Source organism: Chanodichthys erythropterus, chromosome 17 (genome assembly GCF_024489055.1).
Source record: "Chanodichthys erythropterus isolate Z2021 chromosome 17, ASM2448905v1, whole genome shotgun sequence".
In the NCBI taxonomy this organism is placed as follows: Eukaryota; Metazoa; Chordata; class Actinopteri; order Cypriniformes; family Xenocyprididae; genus Chanodichthys; species Chanodichthys erythropterus.
In genome coordinates, this window is record NC_090237.1 from 12,653,019 (window position 1) to 12,673,417 (window position 20,399).

At 34.9% G+C, this 20,399-nt stretch overlaps 3 protein-coding genes across 5 annotated transcripts; all 3 read left to right on the forward strand.

The window, feature by feature from the left end:
- Positions 1 to 2,549: 2,549 nt before the first annotated feature.
- LOC137004900 (uncharacterized) lies at positions 2,550 to 7,711 on the forward strand. Of its 2 annotated transcripts, XM_067365592.1 has the most exons (6): positions 2,550 to 2,687; positions 2,793 to 3,137; positions 3,296 to 3,388; positions 3,497 to 3,568; positions 3,934 to 3,981; positions 5,092 to 7,711. In XM_067365592.1, the coding sequence occupies exons 1-6, from the start codon at positions 2,606 to 2,608 to the stop codon at positions 5,163 to 5,165; spliced, it is 714 nt and encodes a 237-aa protein (XP_067221693.1). In that variant the 5' UTR covers positions 2,550 to 2,605; the 3' UTR covers positions 5,166 to 7,711. The 2 variants fall into 2 exon arrangements, with proteins under 2 accessions (XP_067221693.1, XP_067221694.1); XM_067365593.1 differs by lacking the exons at positions 3,296 to 3,388; positions 3,497 to 3,568.
- Positions 7,712 to 9,082: 1,371 nt separating this feature from the next.
- On the forward strand, positions 9,083 to 10,617 carry LOC137004151 (uncharacterized). The gene is made up of 7 exons (XM_067364355.1): positions 9,083 to 9,137; positions 9,243 to 9,587; positions 9,755 to 9,847; positions 9,956 to 10,018; positions 10,319 to 10,357; positions 10,453 to 10,503; positions 10,577 to 10,617. Exons 1-7 carry the CDS (start codon positions 9,083 to 9,085, stop codon positions 10,588 to 10,590), a joined length of 660 nt encoding a protein of 219 aa, XP_067220456.1. The 3' UTR covers positions 10,591 to 10,617.
- A 2,813-nt stretch (positions 10,618 to 13,430) lies between these two features.
- LOC137004876 (uncharacterized) lies at positions 13,431 to 20,304 on the forward strand. Of its 2 annotated transcripts, XM_067365547.1 has the most exons (12): positions 13,431 to 13,521; positions 14,115 to 14,154; positions 14,407 to 14,531; positions 14,897 to 15,238; positions 16,269 to 16,367; positions 16,475 to 16,531; positions 16,604 to 16,669; positions 19,253 to 19,282; positions 19,434 to 19,496; positions 19,579 to 19,644; positions 19,732 to 19,791; positions 19,906 to 20,304. In XM_067365547.1, the coding sequence occupies exons 3-12, from the start codon at positions 14,480 to 14,482 to the stop codon at positions 19,947 to 19,949; spliced, it is 879 nt and encodes a 292-aa protein (XP_067221648.1). In that variant the 5' UTR covers positions 13,431 to 13,521; positions 14,115 to 14,154; positions 14,407 to 14,479; the 3' UTR covers positions 19,950 to 20,304. The 2 variants fall into 2 exon arrangements, with proteins under 2 accessions (XP_067221648.1, XP_067221646.1); XM_067365545.1 differs by lacking the exon at positions 13,431 to 13,521 and having other exon boundaries at positions 14,039 to 14,154.
- The last annotated feature ends 95 nt before the right edge of the window (positions 20,305 to 20,399 follow it).

Here is a 20,399-nt window from a genome sequence, read left to right on the forward strand (position 1 = left end):
GGCTGTGTTCAAAAGCGCCCTCTATACCCTTAAAAGGGTTAGTTCAGCCAAAAATTTAATTTCTGTCATTAATTACTCACCAAGAAAGTATGTCCCACACACATAAAACCTTTGTTTGTCTTCGAAATACATATTAAGATATTTTTGATGAAATCTGTGGATATCCCATGCCATTGCATCTTTTGAGGTCCAGAAAGGTCTTACGGGTGTGGATCGACATGAGGCTGAGTAATAAATGACAGAATTTTCATTTCTGGGTGAACTAACCCTTTAAATATGGCCCTATTTGAGGGAACAGCCATTTTTGTCGGAAACCATAGTGGATGTTATCTCATTCTATCCCATAATGCACCGCAATAATGAGTGTACAACCGATGTACACTCAATGGCAAGAGAATACCCATAATACACAATCATGATCCCCTAGGGGATCAGTAAAGGAACTTTTAATAGAGACGTCTCACCTCAGAAACATTATAGCAATGAATGCAATGAAAAGCCGTCGTGCTACTCCCGTCAAATAGAGAAAGAAAGAGAGAGAGGTGCACAAAGCTGCACGAAAAATCTTTAAAAGGTCGCGTTCTCGATTTAATCACTCGCAGGATAATTCCTAAATGATAATGATTTGCCCATGTAGATTAAAGTCCCCCTGAAATCAAGATTTAAGTTTTATAGCTTTTAGTATGAATATGTTAGCCTTAAGGTTATGAATAAGCCAGTGTGTTCCAAAACAATGACAAAAATTTAGGATTTATAGAGATTTAGGAGATATAAGCATTAAAACCTTATAGTCTCTCACTTTCGCTAAAATGGATCACGGATTTTCATGACATCACATCGAACTTCGGCTTCTTATCAAATCTTCTGTCCAATCAAATGCTCTCTAGAATCTGAAGCCCCGCCTCCTCCTACACTGAAGCTGTGGCTGAAACCGGTCATTTATTCACACATTTACTAGTTTCTACATGGTGAATGGCACATAGTGCACTATATAGAGAATAGGGAACGATTCAGACAGTGTAAATATCCTTTCCATTGATGCGAATGAAGTCCGTTTTTGCGTTAGTATAACATGAACCACCGCAGCTCGAGCACAGTCTGCTCTGGCCCAGAGACACGCAGAGGTGTAAAGAGTAGGCTACCTGAAAAAAATACTTGAGTAAAAGTACTGATACCTTACATCAAAAATTACAAGTAACCTTTTCAAATATGACTTGAGTAAAAGTCTTAAAGTATTTAATTTTAACAGTAGGCCTACTTAAGTATTTTGCTCATGACTGTTTGAGATGAGTATTGTGTATATTTTTTTCCTTATTACTATTTTTATTGGTTGTTTAATAATATTAATGGAACCGGAATCGTTAGGCGGAACTGGAACCAGAAAATTTCTTACGATTTCCAACCCTAAGTGTGTTTTTTTTCCCAAAACATCTATGTTTTGTGCTTCATAACTCCCATTAGTGAGCATTAACTGGTTTTCACAGTGCATTGTGGGACTTTTTAGATAGCACCCTTTAGGGGTAGATAAGTTCAAAGTTGCCCCAGTTAGAAGCTGTACCATTAGATACATTTTAAAATTATTCATAATTATTTTTTGGGACCCCTCAAACAAGGAAGTAAATCTCAAGTGTGCTTAGAAAAAACTCTGTGGTTAGCTCTATTCAGGCCTGTCACATGTGCTGTGTGGTCCTGAGAAAGAAAAAAAAAAGCCCCCCCAATGCACTTATAAAGGCAACTTATAATTTTATCTGGTGTGGTGGAGGGGTTTGAGACTGTTGTGACCATTCCAACCACAATTGAATAAGATACAGTTTTTTTTTTCTTTTTGCACAAGTTTATAATTTAAGACTTTTTTATTTACTTATGAGGAGAAACTAAAAGGATAGTGTACTCAAAAATGAAAATTCTGTCATCATTTACTCACACACTTCGTTGCAAACCTGTATTACTTTCTTTCTTCTGACGGAGCACAAAAGAAGATATTTTGAAGAACTATCGATGTCTATATTAATACATTTCTACCATTAACTTTCATTGGAAGAACAAAAACATCTCAATATATATATTTTTTTGTGTTCCAGAAGAAAAAGTCATGCAGGTTTGGAAGCATATGATGGTGAGTAAATGATGACAGATTTTTTTTTTAACTAGCCCTTTAAATACAGTAAACATAAATACATTTGCAATGTACATGTATTTGTACATGCAATGTAAAAATGTAAAAAGATATGCACATACATACATTTTCAGTATGGAAATGCAGGTTGTTGATTGCTTATAAATTAATATAATTATAGACAACGACAGCTCTATACTAAGGTGCAGTGTGAGTGAAATGGAAAATGACAGTAGTAATCAATAATTTTGTGCTGTACTCACTTGTTTTACAACCAGAAAAATAGTTATAGTAATGATAACAAATACACATACTTCTTTTGCAGTTATAAAGAGTTGGCCTGAGAAATCACACCTAGATTACCACAAATGACATGAAAAGCAATGTGTGTGTGAGTGTGTGTGTGTGTGACATTTTTTACCGGAAACAACAAGTGACTATTAGACTTAACAGGGTTCTTTGAATGTGGCTTCATTTAGTTCTTGCTAAATGTCAAAGACATCGAGCTTGTCAAATATGGCGTGTATTTTACAGCTTTGGATATTTTTTGGTGCCCTGGTGTCTTCAAACGGTAAGTTATAGATAAAAATGTGTCTTCGATCTCCATATCTATAGCTTTACCTATAAGAGATAAAAAGTTGGATTAGTCAAATTTTGATGCTTTTCTATTGTTCAGCTCTGGACCGCTGGAACACAAGATGTAAAGAGATCAAAATCAGCGCCTCTCTGAAATCAGAAGTCTTTCTCCCTTGTCACGTTAATAAAAGCTTTGACAATGAAATAGAGACAGTAAAATGGAGCAACTCTTCCAGTGGAGCTACTCTTCTAACTATGATGAATAATGGTACAATTATCTTTCATAGTCCTAGAGAAGGACGAGTGAGTGTTTTCCCGCTTCTATTCAATGACGGAAACTTCTCCATCCTCATCCATGATTTGGAGTTTTCAGACATCGGCCCGTACTTTTGTGAGCTGAACCGTGAATGCTGGAGAGTGGAGATCACAGACCGTCTAATTGAGAGTAAGATCAGTACCTGCACAGGAAAGTCTTTCAAATTAAATTTAGAGGAGGATAATGGTGTGATAATAATAATTTATTAAAGAGATATAGTAAATTATGACAAAATATAATGGATCATTTTACAATTATATAACAAAAAAGTTCTATTTGTGGCACAGAAACTGTGGAGGTGAACTCTTATAAACCCTGGTTGTTCTTTTTTGCTGGAGCTGGACTTTTCACTCTTCTTTTTATTGTATTTAATCGCACTGGTGAGCTTTATACTTTTCATTTATTATCTAAAGTAAAAATGAAATGAACCAGTATTTAGACAAATGATAAACTGACTCCTATTTATTTGTTTGTAAAATAATATTCAGGCTTACATAACCGTTGTGTGAGATATATGAGGTCATCCAAATGTTGCTCTATTAATAAAGAACACAATGAAGGTAAGTCCAGTAAAAATGATGTAAATGTATTAATGCCACTTGCCAGTTCATATGTTTATACAAAATATGATATATCATTACTAAAACAAAAACAAAATTCATAATTAATTTACAGTTAAATGCAGTTTGCAAGTACGTTTTCAATTGCTGCTGTGGTTTGAAACCTGATAATACAGTGTGAAATTCCTGCTGATAGCCTTTATTAACTATATTATTTGTTATCAAACAATAAATATATGATGTCATACTCTTTTGTTTTTTAAAAACATGATTCTTCAAATCAATCTTCTATCCAACAAAGAGGTACAGATAGGCAATAATTGAGCTCAAATATGTTAATTAAGAATAATACTATTCTTTTTCAGCATTCAGAACTCCAGATCCAAAGGACTCTCCCATCACTACAGTGTATAGTAAGTTCAGAAAACTGTTTCTGGGAATAACTTACAAAATTGTTTCAGTCAACCAGACATAACGAAGAAATGCTGACAACAGTGGGAAATAAACCTGGATTCCCTATTACAGATCAACAATTATATGTCATCATCTGTTTTGAAATGTTTTTCTATTATCATTTATTGATTTATACTTTTTAAGAGAGGGTTTAAGATTTTATTCGATAGATTTGAGGCCTGTCACAAACGTTTCTTTGTCCCAAAAATCCTTTATTTTGTGGTGTCATTGTGATTATGTAACTTCTCCCGAACGAGACTGAGCATCCCCGATCTCAAATCATAAATATCATGTTTGATATTTACGTCTCTTGATCAGGCTGCCTCTGACGCGATACCCGCAATAGCCAGTGAGAGTAGTATCTGTAAAACCGCCTTCTTCCATCTAAAAAATATATCTAAATTACGACATATGCTCTCAATGACAAATGCGGAACAGTTGGTTCATGCATTCATGACCTCAAGACTAGATTATTGTAACGCTCTACTGGGTGGTTGTTCTGCTCGACTTTTAAACAAACTACAGTTGGTTCAAAATGCGGCAGCTAGAGTTCTTACTAGAACCAGAAAGTATGACCATATTAGCCCAGTTCTGTCAACATTACATTGGCTCCCTATTAAACATCGTATAGATTTTAAAATCTTGCTACTTACTTATAAAGCTCTAAATGGTTTAGCTCCCCAGTACCTAAGTGAGCTCTTAATGCATTATAGTCCTTCACGTTTATTGAGATCTCAGAATTTAGGCCAGTTGATAATACCCAGAATATCAAAATCAACTGAAGGCGGCAGATCATTTTCCTATTTAGCACCTAAACTCTGGAACAATCTTCCTAGCATTGTTCGGGAAGCAGACACACTCTGTCAGTTTAAATCTAGACTAAAAACACATCTCTTTGCTCTTGCATACACATAACACATTATCAATACATTAACATTTTTCAAATCCGTTAAAGGATTGTTACGCTGCAATAATTAGGTCGGCCGGAACCGAGAACATTTCCTATAACACCAGTACATCAGAATAAGAATGGCATCTACGCTAATATCTGTCTCTCTGCTTATCCTGAGGTTTGCCGGGTGCTGGATCCAGGCCGTATCCAGGTCAGATGGAGAACCTGCGTCTGGACCTGACTACAACGTAGCCCAGGATCCCCGTATCCGCTTACATATATTTATATATAATCGATTTTTAATCTCTATAATAAAAATGTACAATTCAGATTTTGATCTCCATATACATTTACATATATATATCTTCCAAGGGGTTTTTTCCCTCCTAGGACTTTTTTCCCAGTGCTAGCACGCTGGGTTTTTCTCCTAGGGGGTTTTTTCCACCCCTGGAAGTCAGCCGACATTGGCTTAATGTAGCACCATCTTGTATATGTTACATATTACCACGCTTGTTTGTACAGTTTTAACCACTTCCCTTTTTTTTCTGTGCTTCTAATATGTAAAGCTGCTTTGAAACAATTACCAATTGTAAAAGCGCTATATAAATAAATTTGACTTTGACTTTGACTTTGAGAGTGAGCAAGTGTCACCTACATGCCATGAAAGTGAAGTATTGAGAAAAGATCACCCATATTCTTTTTTTTTCTATTTTATTTTTCACTGTAAAGCAGAATGCGTGGAGCCTGCTGATAACGATTGGCCATTTGTTTTTCTTCTCAAGTCATGTTTGATTTCGCGAGTCTCCTTGAGACCACGTGTCACTGTGAAATCGTTCCTGCAGTCAACAGGTGTGGTCACACAGTCGGGTCGAATTCTCTAGTATATGCATTCAGAGGATTAGGCTATATTGCCAAAAATCAATTGAAACTGGCCTTATGTCTGTGGTCTCCTACAGTTTTAAAATCGGTTAAGATATCGTGAAAATCGTCTAATGTGTCCCAGGCCTTAGTTTGGTTTTCCCTGTTCCTGTTTGCCTGTGTTCTCATTCATTGTTAGTTTCCTTGGTTACTGATCTTGCCCTAGTTTGTTTCCATGGTGTCTAATTGACCCTTCGCAAAGACCCGCCCCCCTTAGTTACTGTTGCTTTGTCCGATAAACCATGGCGCTGTCACGCCACACGCAGTGAAAAATACATTGTGGAGCAAAGAGGATACTGACAACACATCGACAGACAAGACAGAGCAGGTTACTTATGATATTAAACAAAGCCCCAGCTTTCAAGTTGTGTAATTTGTTTAGAAATTCAAACAATAAAAACTGTTTTGTGGCTCTTTAATGTGTCGTAACAGATCGCTGTAGCGCCTCAGTTCAAGCGGCTCATGAACCGATCATCTCTTCCTACTAGTTAATTTATAGCATCAAATAAACATGAATGAACATCAGAAGGAACCTTTTTCAAGTACAACTCCACCGAGGTTAATCTTCTAACTCCTGACTGCTTTATCGGACAAAATGGCGGATTCAACATTATGATTGGTTAGATGGCTTGTCAATCAAACTCCCAGTGAAGTACACATCTGGTCTGTTTCAGTTAATTAGCTTCCTCTGTGTATTTAAACCCTGAGTTCTCCTCTGTTCTTTGTCTTGTACTGAAGTTAGTTATGTTTCTTCATTGTGCATTCTGGTCTTTTTGGATTGTTTATACACGCTAACTGTTACAGAATATAAAGCAAGAGAAGTTTTTTTTTTTTTTTGGTGGCATTTCTTTGATCCTTTTGTTATGGACTTGCCAGCAGTCCAGCTGCTCTGTCTTGAGTGGAAAGAACAAAGTCTCAAGGACCACACAAGGAAGTTTTTAGACCTGGTTTGCCACACCACATTTCCTGACTGCTCTCTATGTGTTTTTATTTTTCCAGGCTGAGCGAGCAATCCAAGGCACACTTACCTATCCTCTGGGAGATTTTGTTGCATTTGTGGAGTGGGTCCTGTCACTCAAACACGGCCTGTCGACCTATGGTCTTCCGAGCCATCTTCTGTGCTCGGTCTCTTTATCCCTTTGTCTCCATCTGGCTCTGCCTTCCCTCCAGCTCAGCCTTGATCCTCTGTCCCACCAACTCCGACTCAGTCCTCAGGCACTGTCCCACTGGTCTCACTGGCTCTTTGTCTTCACGTAGGGCTCCACTTCCACCGGCCTCATCTCTGTCAGTCATCTCCCTGGTGCCATCAGCCAATTCTCCCTCCCTCGACTCAGTGGGCAGTGGGCTTTCGTTCTGGCTGCTATCTGGGTCCCCGCCTGACGACTCCTGCTCCTGGCTCCTCCTGCCGTCATTTCCTGTGGTTCCCTGTTCTTCACCAGCCCCTCGACCTCCTCCAGAGCCTCCTCCCTCCTCAATCGGACTATAGGCCTTTATCACAGTACGCTTCCTCACATCCGGCTTTGATTAGAAGCGTAAAGGAATTTCCACCTGCAAGTCCATGAAAAAAAAAAGTGAATATATTTGTTTAATACAATAAAGTTCCCCCAAACCTTTAATTTAATCCACCCAAAATAGACTTTAGTTATATTAATATTTTAAGCTTTGTCTAATTAAAGCTCTTTAAAGTGATATGTTGTTTGTATTGTATTTTTGCAGTTTTGTAGGGTGATAAGACTCTGAAGTATTGCACATACACTTACAGAATGGCTTCCGCGCTCCACTTTAAATAACGAAATATGCATCAGAATACTATGACGCCTTTTTTCTTTGTTTCACAATACTCAGTTAATGATTGTAAACAGAGGTTGGTATCTTTAGAATATGTATATGCACTAAATTTTACAAAAATAAATCAGTACATTCCCATGGTATGGGCACAGCCAATCGGTCTTTGTCAGACATGTGATTTTGTTGTGTGTGACGTCACCGCGGCACCATATTTGAGGTCCCTGCTGATTGTGAGAATGAAAGAGATTACAAGAGTAGAGATAACAAGTAAATAACTTGCAAAAATGGAGAAGCACAAGAAACCTGTGAAAATGTCATATTGCGATAAGCTCACCAAAGATGCCAGGGACTGTTATTTGTTGAAATTGTCATCCATTCATAACATAGATCTGTACGAGCTGACTGACTGCAGTAAGTTGGAGTGCTGACCCCGCACAGAGCCATAGAGAGACGCAACGAACATTCACAATACAAATACAAATTTCAAATGCTTCTGTGAACCTTAATGTACCTCAGATTTGATCTGCCTGCACAAACACTCTCATGTTTCCCCAAAGATGGTATACAGAACATTTAATGAAACGTAATGAAATGTAAAAAGCTTCTCAGACTTTGCAAGAAAAGATGGGTCATAGTTCACCACTTGGTGCCAAATGTCATGAGATAATTGTCAAACAACCCAGGTGAAAAAAAGTACACTTCTATAAAGTGCTCTATTTTCGCGCACTAATTTTGTACTTAATATACTAAAAATTATTCTTTAGTACATCTTAAGATTATCTTAAGAACATCTAAGTTACTCAACTGTGCTATTTTGAGACAGTATGAAATATAAACTAAAATGTGCTTTTAATATACAATGTCTGTATTTAAAAAATGTATTTAGACACCACTTATAGTACATTTGAACTCATAGTATACTACAAGTGGTATCTAAATATATATTTTATATGGTGGTAAACATGCCTCTGTCCCAACTTTTCTGGAAAGTGTTGCAGCCATCAAAATCAAAATTTGTTTATACTTACAAAATACAATGAGGTTTGAGAGAATTAACAAATCACAGATTCTTCATTTTATTTTATTGCATTTTACAAAATGTCCCAACTTTTCTGGAAATGGGGTTTGTAGACAACGACAGCTCTATACTAAGGTGCAGTGTGAGTGAAATGGAAAATGACAGTAGTAATCAATAATTTTGTGCTGTACTCACTTGTTTTACAACCAGAAAAATAGTTATAGTAATGATAACAAATACACATAATTCTTTTGCAGTTATAAAAAGACATCATACCTTTACCACATATAGCATGAAAAGCAGTGTGTGTGTGTGTGTGTGTGTGTGTGTGTGTGTGTGCATGCTACTACCGGAAACAACAAGTGACTATTAGACTTAACAGGGTTCTTTGAATGTGGCTTCATTTAGTTCTTGCTAAATGTCAAAGACATTGTGCTTGACAAATATGGCGTGCATTTTACAGCTTTGGATATTTTTTGGTGCTCTGGTGTCTTCAAACGGTAAGTTATAGATAAAAATGTGTCTTCGATCTCCATATCTATAGCTTTACCTATAAGAGATAAAAAGTTGGATTAGTCAAATTTTGATGCTTTTCTGTTCTTCAGCTCTGGACCGCTGGAACACAAGATGTAAAGAGATCAAAATCAGCGCCTCTCTGAAATCAGAAGTCTTTCTCCCTTGTCACGTTAATAAAAGCTTTGACAATGAAATAGAGACAGTAAAATGGAGCCCCTCTTCCAATGAATCTACTCTTCTAAGGATCAAGAATAATGCCTTATTCTACCTTGACAGTCCTAGAGAAGGACGAGTGAGTGTTTTCCCGCTTCTATTCAATGATGGAAACTTCTCCATCCTCATCCATGATCTGGAGCCTTCAGACTTCGGCCTGTACTTTTGTGAGCTGAACCGTGAATGCTGGAGAGTGGAGATCACAGACCGTCTAATTGAGAGTAAGATCAGTACCTGCACAGAAAAGTCTTTCAAATTAAATTTAGAGGACGAATCACAGAATGGTGTGATAATAATAATTTATTAAACACAAACAGTAAATTATTATGACAAAATATACTGGATCATTTTACAATTATTTAACATAAAATTTCTATTTGTGGCACAGAAACTGTGGAGGTGAACTCTTATAAACCATGGTTGTTCTTTTTTGCTGGAGCTGGACTTTTCACTCTTCTTTTTATTGTATTTAATCGCACTGGTGAGCTTTATACTTTTCATTTATTATCTAAAGTAAAAATGAAATGAATCAGTATTTAATGAAATGATAAACTGACTCCTATTTATTTGTTTGTAAAATAATATTCAGGCTTACATAACCGTTGTATGAGATCATCTAAATCTTGCTCTATTAATGAAGAACACAACGAAGGTAAAAATTATGTGAATGAGATTTTAAGATCTTGGTTTGTTTTTCTGAAGTACGGATTGATAGATTTATTAATGCCACTTATGCCAGTTGATATGTTTATACAAAATATGATATATTATTACAAAAACAAAATTCATAATTAATTTACATTTAATTTAATTGCAGTTTGCAAGTACATTTTTCATTGGTGCTAATGTGGTTTGAAAGCTGATAATGGTGTTAAATTACTGCTAATAGCCTATATTAACTACATTATTTTATAACTACAAAAAATAAATATGTCATACTTTGTTTTTCAAGAACATGATTCTTCAAATCAATCTTCTATCCAGCAGAGAGGTACTGAAGAGCTATAATTGAGGTCAAATATGCTAATTAAGAATAATACTAAATATTAAAATTAGCATGCTAAAATGTATAATTTTTTTCATCAGCATTCAGAACTCCAGATCCAAATGACTCTACCACGACTACAGTATACTATGGTAAGATACAATTTATGCTTGGAAAAAACTGTTTCTATTATAAGGCTGGGAATAACTTACAAAATTGTTTCAGTTAACCAGGCATAATGCTGCAATCGAAGAGATGCTGACAACAGTGGGAAATTAAAGATTATCAATATGTCATCTGTTTTGAAATGTTTTTTCTATTTTCATTTATTAATTTCTGCTTTTAAAAATGCTGACAATATACCAAATACATTTGTAAACCACATATGTAAAACTGATGTGCAAATTAGCTTTTCCTTTGAAACATTTACAAGTGATCTGCACAAATCATTTAAATGCAAACAAACAAGATCACTGTTTGGTTGTGTAATATTTAGTCTACTCTATTAAATGTATGTCAGCTTCTCTATATTTTAGTCATCTTTGTCTACATTTTCTGAAAAGGTTTATTTAATCTTAGGCTATTTGAGAGTCGGGGTATCTGTGGAAAACAACAACAACAAACTTGTCAGGTTTACATTTAGTTTAGTTTCCTTTTTGTACATGCATTTGTCTTTTGTGTGTCCAGTTCAGTTTAGTCTTGATTACCCCAAGTTATATGTATTGTGAAAAGTGGTTTACAAATAAATGTGAAATGAATTTAATTAAATTATTTCCCTTAGCTATTAATTACATTCACCTTGTTGGTCATTTATATTTAAACCCTTAGTTTCCTCTGTTCATTGTTCAATGTCATCTGAGTTTTAAGTTGTTGCTAGTTCTTCTAAGTTCTTGTTCTGGATCATTGGACTAAAGACAGTTTTTGTCATATTCTCCTGTGATTCACTGCAGCAATGCACGAGAATAGGCTACATTTACATTTAATATGGGCTGGAACTTCCCTACTCTAGTTGGAAAGCTTATTTTATTTATTTATTTTACTTTCAATGACCCAAGTGTATAAATCTTCTATAATCTATAACCATATTTGATGTTTTCTCCAAATTATTTTTTAGAGTATCAAGATGAGGCACATGATAGAACAATGAACAACATTTATATATTGTGTGTGGCACAAACTTCATTTAACACAATCTCTGCTTGGAGACAATTATCCTGTAATTTTGGCCAAATTAAAGATACATTGTGTAGGAGTCTGCATATGGTATGTGATGCATGCAGAATTTTAATAGGTCACAAACCTTTTAAAAAATGTTTTGGATGTCTGCCTCTAAGTTTAGTGCTTTGAAAATCAACTAATATTAAACACAATTAAAGATGAATCTAGTTTTAAGGGAAAGGGAAGCTAATGTAAAAATAATTTAGCTATATCCGAACTATAAACTTTTATCCCAGAAATTCTGTGATAATCTTAATTATTGTATGGTTGAAAAGACTGTGAAGCTGTTTCATACCGACAACGGCTCTCTCTGGATCAGCGGCAGCGCCAACGCAGATTTGAATGTTCGCTTGATTGCCGAATCATTGTCATTTAGCAATACGATTCCGTAAATGCAGCTTTATGCATATACAATTTTCTGTTATCACATCTATTACGGTTTCTGCTAATATTTTCGGCAAAAATCTCGGTTCATCCCACTTGTGGTCTGCTCTGTTAAAGGGTTAGTTCACCCAAAAATGTAATTTATTACTCACCCTCATGTCGTTCGACACCCGTAAGACCTTCGTTCATCTTCAGAACACAAATTAAGATATTTCTGTTGAAATCCGATGGCTCAGAAAAGCCATAGCCAGCAATGTCATTTCCTCTCTCAAGAACCATAAAAGGTGTTACTAAAGACGTCGTTACAAAGTCCATCTGACTACAGTGGTTCTACAATCATTTTATGAAGCGACGAGAATAGTTTTTGTGCGCAAAAAAACTAAATAACGACTTATATAGTGATGGGCCGATTTCAAAACACTGCTTCCTGAAGCTTCGAAGCGGCATGAATCAGTGTATCGATTCATGATTCAGATCGCCAAAGTCACGTGATTTCAGCAGTTTTGCGGTTTGACACGCGACCCGACTCGTGAATCGATACACTGATTCATAACGCTTCGAAGCTTCAGGAAGCAGTGTTTTGAAATCGGCCCATCACTATATAAGTCGTTATTTAGTTTTTTTTGCGCACAAAAACTATTCTCGTCGCTTCATAAAATGATTGTAGAACCACTGTAGTGAGATGGACTTTGTAACGACGTCTTTAGTACCTTTTATAGGTCTTGAGAGAGGAAATGACATTGCTGGCTATATCATTTGTGTTCCGAAGATGAACGAAGGTCTTACAGGTGTCGAACGACATGGGGGTAAGTAATTAATGACAGAATTTTCATTTTTGGGTGAACTAACCCTTTAATCTGGTTCTGTGAGGACGCGAACTGACAGAGAAGCATTTCCATTGGCTGCAACCCGCAAATGACATTGTGCATCCAAACTTTACAAATTATTATTGCGCCACGTTTTTGTGCTGAATTCGGATTGCTTTAGTAGGCTATTCAGTGAATAAAAGATAGAAATCCCTTTCATTTCCCCCCAAAAATTAACCAATTTGTATTGGAACGCGCCCCATTTCAAGCCCTGAATAAGTGAAAATGACATGGCATAGCCTACTTACTACTAATATCTGCATTGCTTCATTAGGTACAATAATAAGGAAATTACAGTATCGCTAAAAAGAAATCATGCTAAGAAAAAAACAGCCTGAGAGGGTCACATGGATATTATTATTGACTCTTCTGTCCAGTAGAAGTCGCTATTACCTGTAGTAAACGTTTAGCTTCAAGCTTTGAAAGGAAATCATGTTCAGTCATTTTGAGAAATGTTTTCAACACAGTTGCATCTTCTTCGGATTTATTTAACAACCTCTGACATGTTGTACCTTCTTTTTCCTCTCTTCTCATTCCATTTCCTCTCATCTCTCTCTCTTATTTGTTGTTCCATTGTAAAGATAAACAATTATTAAATTAGTTAATTTTTTTCTAAAGAATAAGGACTAGTACCTAAAGAATAAGCAATATTAACCAAAGAATAAGTACTAGTGGAGTGGATATAGCTAAAAAAATAAATAAGTAAGTAGGCCTACTAGAAGCATGAAAATACATTTTAAGGATTAAAAGTTAGAATGTGTGATTTATTTAGATGAACTTGTAATATACTAAAGCACGTCATAAAAAAAAGCAACAAGAAAACTAAAATTATGATCAAAACCTCCAGTGTTATTTTTAAGGTCATTTAAAGGAAACACTGGCTATACTTTCACATGCTCATGTCGTGGTTTTTGCAAGCGAATCTTAAACAGCTTATGCGATAAGCAAGGTATACATGGTTTCAAAAAAGGGGAAAAACCTGTTTTTGTGGCTGGGGCACAATCTTCATTTCAGTCAAATAACTTGCATGTTTGATGTGATAGTAAATGTGATTTAAAATCAAAAAATTGTTTTTCAGTGTAAAATGATATTTGATAGGCCTAAACTAAATATTTTGCAATACCTTTATGCAAATTAAGGCTGAAATTGCATAGTACGGTGAGTAGAAACTGTAGCTTATGACATCCATGATTAAATGCTTTGTGAACGATTTGGACAAGAATAATCTCTGGCACATTAGTTTTGCTACAGGGCATGCATCTCACTAAGTTGATCTCACTTTGACTTTGCTACAGGATGTGGTAGTAGAAATGGAAACCTGCTGTTTAAACTGAGGTAAGTAGCCTGGCGTTTGACTCTGCAACCTCAAGACACAATGTAGTGCAAAAGAAAATCACTCTACACACAGCCTTCAATGTTATCAAATGTATTACAAAGTACATTTTTCATTGTTTGGTCATAGTTACATCACTAATCTGGCTGTAAAAAAAAGCATATGCCAGTTACAGGTAAATGTCAAGTCACTTGGGCTGTGAATTCACAGCTCTAGACCGCCGCATTTAAGAGGCTGTGTGTGTGATTTGACAGGAAATAACATGTGAAGGACATCAGCCTACACATTCTCCATCTCTGACTTGGACTTGCAAACTTGACATGCATCATGTACATTTCACATCTTTGGATATTTTTTGGTGCTTTGGTGTCTTCACATGGTAGGTTCAAAATACCAGAATTTATTATCAATCATGATGTAAGCTAATATTGGGGGCAAAATCAAAATAAATCAAAATATTGACTATATTATTAAAATTATCAATAATGGCCCAAAAGAATAATATCAATATTGTCTCAGTACTAGCAATTCTAATATTTTTACATTTATTTTAATAATAATAAAAAAAAAAACTTTTAAGTTCTTTATTTTTTAATCATTTTTATTTAATTTTTTAAGGTTAATGAACCAGAAATTTCTTTAGAAATATTCTTTAATAATTTTTGGTAGCAACTGACTCTTAAGAGATGAAAATGTGTGTCTGTGATACTGAATCTGTTATATTTCAATGCCTCTCCATTTTAGCTCTGGAACGCTGGAACAGATGTAAAGAGATCAAAATCAGCGCCTCTCTGAAATCAGAAGTCTTTCTCCCTTGTCACGTTAATAAAAGCTTTGACAATGAATCAGAGACAGTGAAATGGAGCAACTCTTCCAATGGAGCTACTCTTCTAACTATGATGAATAATGGTACAATTATCTTTCATAGTCCTACAGAAGGACGAGTCAACGTTTTCCCACTTCTGTTCAATGACGGAAACTTCTCCATCCTCATCCGTGATTTGGAGTTTTCAGACATCGGCCCGTACTTGTGTGAGCTGAGCAGTGAATGCTGGAGAGTGGAGATCACAGAACGTCTAATTGAGAGTAAGATCAGTTGAAATATCTAAGAATGGAGCTCGTTGTGACCTGGGGAAGTTGTCACAAGTACTATATGTCAGTACAGCTGTCATGTGTTTATAGATGCTAAAATGTTTTTTAAAAAGGATTATGGGGGAAAAATGGCAGTTGATAATGCCAGAAAATCACTGTTAAACATATGGTAAAAATATGGTATATTAGTGCCTGAACTTAAAACCATGTATTTCATTAAATGATATGTTAATTTACCAATCTCATTGAAATACAAAAATCTTTTTTTTTAAATTATTTTTTTACTAGTGATAATACCATTAGCAGTACAACAGAGAGCCAAATGCTTAGCCAGAATTCATTGCAAGCTGCTTGTTCATAAAACATGGCCAACACAAAACACCATCAGGGTAACACACGACAATAAAATAATGCAATAAACACTAGGCTACTAAATAACAAAACCAGCATCACTGAAATCAAAACCTAAGAAGAAACAAAAATATTTATATATAGTTTTTACTTGCAAAAACCATACATTTGACAGCATTTTACAGTATAATTATATAATCTGACGTTTTACGTGGTCATTTGTACAGTCATTTTTTTCTGGTCACACTTTAGGTGTCTTTAACTACTATGCATTTACTACAACTTATTGTGTTCATGTTGTACTGCAAAATACTTTTGCTGCTTTTGAGGTGGGATTCGGGTAAAGTTGGGGACCGGTTTGGTGGTGTAGGTGTAAAGGTGAGTTAAGGGATGGGTCAACAGTATAATTATAGATTTAATTACAGAAATTAATTACAGATATAATTCCATTCAGATGTTTTTTTTATGTGAAAACATACTCAATAAGTGCATTGTATTAAATGATTAATTCAAATGTTAGTAAAGATACTTAACATAATGTTGCATTTTATACAATTAATTCATTTTGGGCCACAACAATGCTTTAATTTCTTAATCCCTTTTATAATTTCATAATTATCATACTGTTTACATTTAGCTGAAATCCTCTAATAGGCTGTGATTGTCCTTGTAGAACGACGTGATGACTTAAATCCCTGGTACTACTTTGCTGCTGGAGCTGGATTGTTTATTCTCCTTTTTATTTCATTTAGCTTGTTTTCAAAATTTTGTGGTGAGCACTGGTTTCTTACATTTTTTTTTTAAGAATAATTGTTGTATTTACACAAATTAATGTTATAATATCAGCTTTGATTAAAAGTATTCTCTTCTTTTGGACAGGAAAGCATACAAATAAATCATCCAAATCTAATCCTGTTAGTGGAGTTCAGAGTGAAGGTGAGCAGAGACGTTCAGTGAGTTACATTCTGTGGAGTTTCTTGACCTTTACGAAAACCATTTGACTCTTAGGTAATAACCACCCTGAGGAAACACGGAATACAGAGAGAAGTGAACAGAGAAACCAGAACAACAGGGGTAAGAAACAGCACTTAAATGTTTACAAGCCAATGGTTTTGAAAAACACACATGAATGTCAATGCATTATATAAGAAATATCAAATGAGAAAACATCTAACATCATTTGTTTGCCACTTCGTTTGAAGTTTGGTATCTAGAACAGGGGTTTCAAACTGGGGGCTTCTATATTCTATATTTGAGGGAAATAGTTAAGTAACTGTAATGTGAAAAGTGGTACCAAGAGAGCAAGCAGGAAGATGATTAAACTGACTTTTAACACAGAGGGAAACCAAGTGTTACACACTCTAACACAACACTAAGGGTATTTACAAGACAAGGATGTACTAAAAACGGAAACATTTTTTCTTTGTACAGATCACAACATTATCAAAACTATCTCCGTTCACACGGATCTAAAAATGCTGTATTACGTATGCCAGACAAGTGGTTGCCGATGTCACTTTCTAAAGAAAGACTGCGTGCTTGAGCATTCGCATTCTTTTACAGAGCACTTGTGCCAAACATGCATGCCTATCCACACTCAAAAAAATGAATTGTTGGATTTACTTAAAAAATAAGTGTCAAGTGGTTCCACGCAACAATATTGAGTAATTTGTACAAAAAACTATTTAGTTGAATGAACAAAAGAATTCAAGTAAAGCTGACAATTTCTTTGAGTAAATACAAATCATTTGAACGTCATTGTTACATAATATTTATATGTGCAGTTTACTTTACTTTGATTTTTTGAATAATCATTTAAATAAAAAGGATACAACATATCAGAATGCAGCCTCTCACCCCAAAATGCACTCAAAAAATGACTAATTGAACAAACTCAATTGAATTTCATCCTATAAACATGCGTATATGAGCGCTCACAGCCTAAACACAGGCGACACTCGTCTGCATAATGGTAATCACAAAATTCAAAAACATTACAGAAACTACTCTAAATGTCCAACATACAGTAACTGAACATTAAACACTAACATAAACTAACAACAACATCTTTCCCTTTACTGAGAAACACATAAAATAACACTTTAATCCCTAAATTTACTCTCCTAATGCAGTCCCTTGCAAAGCATGCTGGGAATTACGGATCCACTGCACAGTTATGTCAACAATAATGTGTGCATTTCACACAGCAATGTTAAGTTGACTGAACAAACACTTACTAAGTAAAGCTGACAATACTCAATTTTAGTAGAAACAACGCAGTTAAATTACGTTCATGTAGTTGCATGAGTTTTTTAAGTAATGTGAACAAGGGTGGTTTGAGTGAAACTAACAACAGTGAAAGTTCATTTTTTTGAGTGCACCTTATTTTTACAGTTTACTGCACTTCTATATTCTTCTCATTATTTCCCTATAGCGGCTAATAAATCGGAAGTCTTGCACTTTCACAGAAAACACAATGAAAAATAAGGTGGATGGACTAAACATGTCTTAACAGAGCCCCTAACACGAGGAACTGAGTAAAGCCAAGGGCTTACATACAAGGTAATCAACAGAACAGGGAACAGGTGTGTAATTCAATTAGAAACCAAGGCAACAAACAATGAATGAGAACACAAGCAAACAAGAACAGGGAAAGCCAACTAATGGGCAACACCGTTTCCAACTAAAAACAAAACAAAAAAAAATGTATGCATTTTGGCCGTTTGTTTACACAACACTGTAAAAAAAATCCCAGTAAAATTTACAGTAAAAAACCGGCAGCTCTGGTTGCCAGAACTTTACCGTAAAAAATACAGTAGCAACGTAAAATAAAATCTGTTAAATTTACGGTAAAAAAAGGTATTTCATTAACCGATATAATGTTAATTTACCAACCTAATGAAGTACTAATATCTGTTTTGTACCTTTATAATACACTGATAGTCACAAAACACAGTGGTGATGAGAGTCACATGATGAATCAAAATTCATCACAAGCAGATTTTCCACAAGCTGAGAAGGACAACACTATCATATAGAAGGTGCATAAAGTGTCATTCACACACACACTAAACACCATCATGGTAACATGCATGAAATTTTAAAAATGCAATAAACATAAATTTAACAACATTAGATGTAACATAAAACCCTAATGTACTGATTAGAAAAAATGAGAAAAACTAAGAAGAAACAGAGTTATTTCAACGAAAATATATCAAATGTGAAGTGTCACGCAGGGAATTGTGGGAATGTCAATTTACGTTTTTTTACTGTAAAATTTACAATGAATTGTTATTTTTCACTTCCAAAAACTATGAATTTAACGGTATTTTACTGTAATTAAAAAGTACGGAAACTTTCTGTAAACCAATTGACAGTTTTTCACTGCAGCATTTTTACAGTCTTTTACTGTTAAAATCACGGTCATTTTTTACAGTGAACAACAGCACTTTGAGGATTGTTTTGAAAACACTGTTGTCTGTATGCGTAAAAGCAAAAAACTTTTTGGTTTTTAGTACATTGTTGTCGCGTAAACATGCCCTAAAACATGTACTAACACAACTAAACATAACTCTTACAGTAACAGAATGCCACAGAAATACAATATACAATACTGAGAATAAACATGTTTGTCTGTTGATCTTATTTCTGAAGGTCTGAGAAGAGGCTTTACAACTGTGTATGGTATGTGTTTCTTCTGTTCACTGCTATAATGACAAACTTGTGCAAACTGTAAGATTCTGCATTAGCCTTTTTCTTAAAGTTTGGTTTCAAATGAATTATTTTTCCATCATGATTTTGGGTAAAATTATAAATGTATTTTTTTCATGTCAAGAAAATGATGTACATGCTCCAAATCAAAGTTCTTCTGTGCAGCAGGGGCCACATCCTCAGAGAGGTGACTCATCATTTATTTATTTATTATTACTTTGTAAATCTATGATAAATGATAAATAAATTCTAATTTTGAAACAAACCAGCTTTTAGACCCGCTCCCGTTCCTGAGCCAACTGCAAGTCATCCTTCAGATGTAAAACCATACTATGGTAAGACAACGTTTGTGTTTGGAAAAACAGATTAACTGTATGTGCTAAGAATGGAAATAACCCAAATATTTGTTTGAAATATTTCAGTCAACCAGGCAGAGCTCTCCATTCCAGGCAATGCTGGCAAAAAACGGAAAAAACAAAAACGTAATTGTTCATTGTTCGGTTTAAAATGTCATTTGAATGAATCAAAGTTTATTATATGGCACTTTTTCAAGTAAACTATCTTAATTGTGGCATTTTCTTGAATTTCTCTTGCAGATTTTCAGTTTAAAAATCCAATATATGGAGACTGTGTTGATTAGAAGTAAGGTTGTGATGACAGAATCCAGCTCCACAGAATCCAGAATCCTCATTTTTCAGTCAATTTCTCATTTCAATCATTGCAAACAGTTCAATATCTCAATAAATGCTGATGTTTAAAATTGTTAAAATGCTGGAAATTGTTATTTCGTTTTAAAAAAAAATCAATGTTTGCTAAGTGACATGCTCAAATCATTAAATGAAAAACAAATGCTTTTAAAGATTTTTATTGATGTTATGCTAGTTCCCTTGTTTTGCATATTATGCAGTTGGTGCATGTTAGTATCAGCTGGTCAGCACACATATTGGTGAGAATATCTAATATCTGTTCCAGTTTGTACTGTTAGGTTAATAAATACACAGTTTCTGAACACAATCAGTCATAAAAATATCTCTCTTTTTAAGTCATCAATCAAATTTCATCAAACTTACTTTGTAAACAAATGTAGCCT

Coding starts and splice junctions, on each gene's coding strand:
- LOC137004876 (XM_067365547.1), top strand. CDS start 14,480: ATGTACATTTCACATCTTTGGATATTTTTTGGTGCTTTGGTGTCTTCA. Junction 15,239..16,268: donor CACAGAACGTCTAATTGAGA/GTAAGATCAGTT, acceptor TTGTCCTTGTAG/AACGACGTGATGACTTAAAT. Junction 16,532..16,603: donor TAGTGGAGTTCAGAGTGAAG/GTGAGCAGAGAC, acceptor TTTGACTCTTAG/GTAATAACCACCCTGAGGAA.
- LOC137004900 (XM_067365592.1), top strand. CDS start 2,606: ATGTCAAAGACATCGAGCTTGTCAAATATGGCGTGTATTTTACAGCTT. Junction 3,138..3,295: donor CACAGACCGTCTAATTGAGA/GTAAGATCAGTA, acceptor TTTGTGGCACAG/AAACTGTGGAGGTGAACTCT. Junction 3,982..5,091: donor TCCCATCACTACAGTGTATA/GTAAGTTCAGAA, acceptor GCTTATCCTGAG/GTTTGCCGGGTGCTGGATCC.
- LOC137004151 (XM_067364355.1), top strand. CDS start 9,083: ATGGCGTGCATTTTACAGCTTTGGATATTTTTTGGTGCTCTGGTGTCT. Junction 9,848..9,955: donor TATTGTATTTAATCGCACTG/GTGAGCTTTATA, acceptor AATAATATTCAG/GCTTACATAACCGTTGTATG. Junction 10,019..10,318: donor TAATGAAGAACACAACGAAG/GTAAAAATTATG, acceptor TTGTTTTTCAAG/AACATGATTCTTCAAATCAA.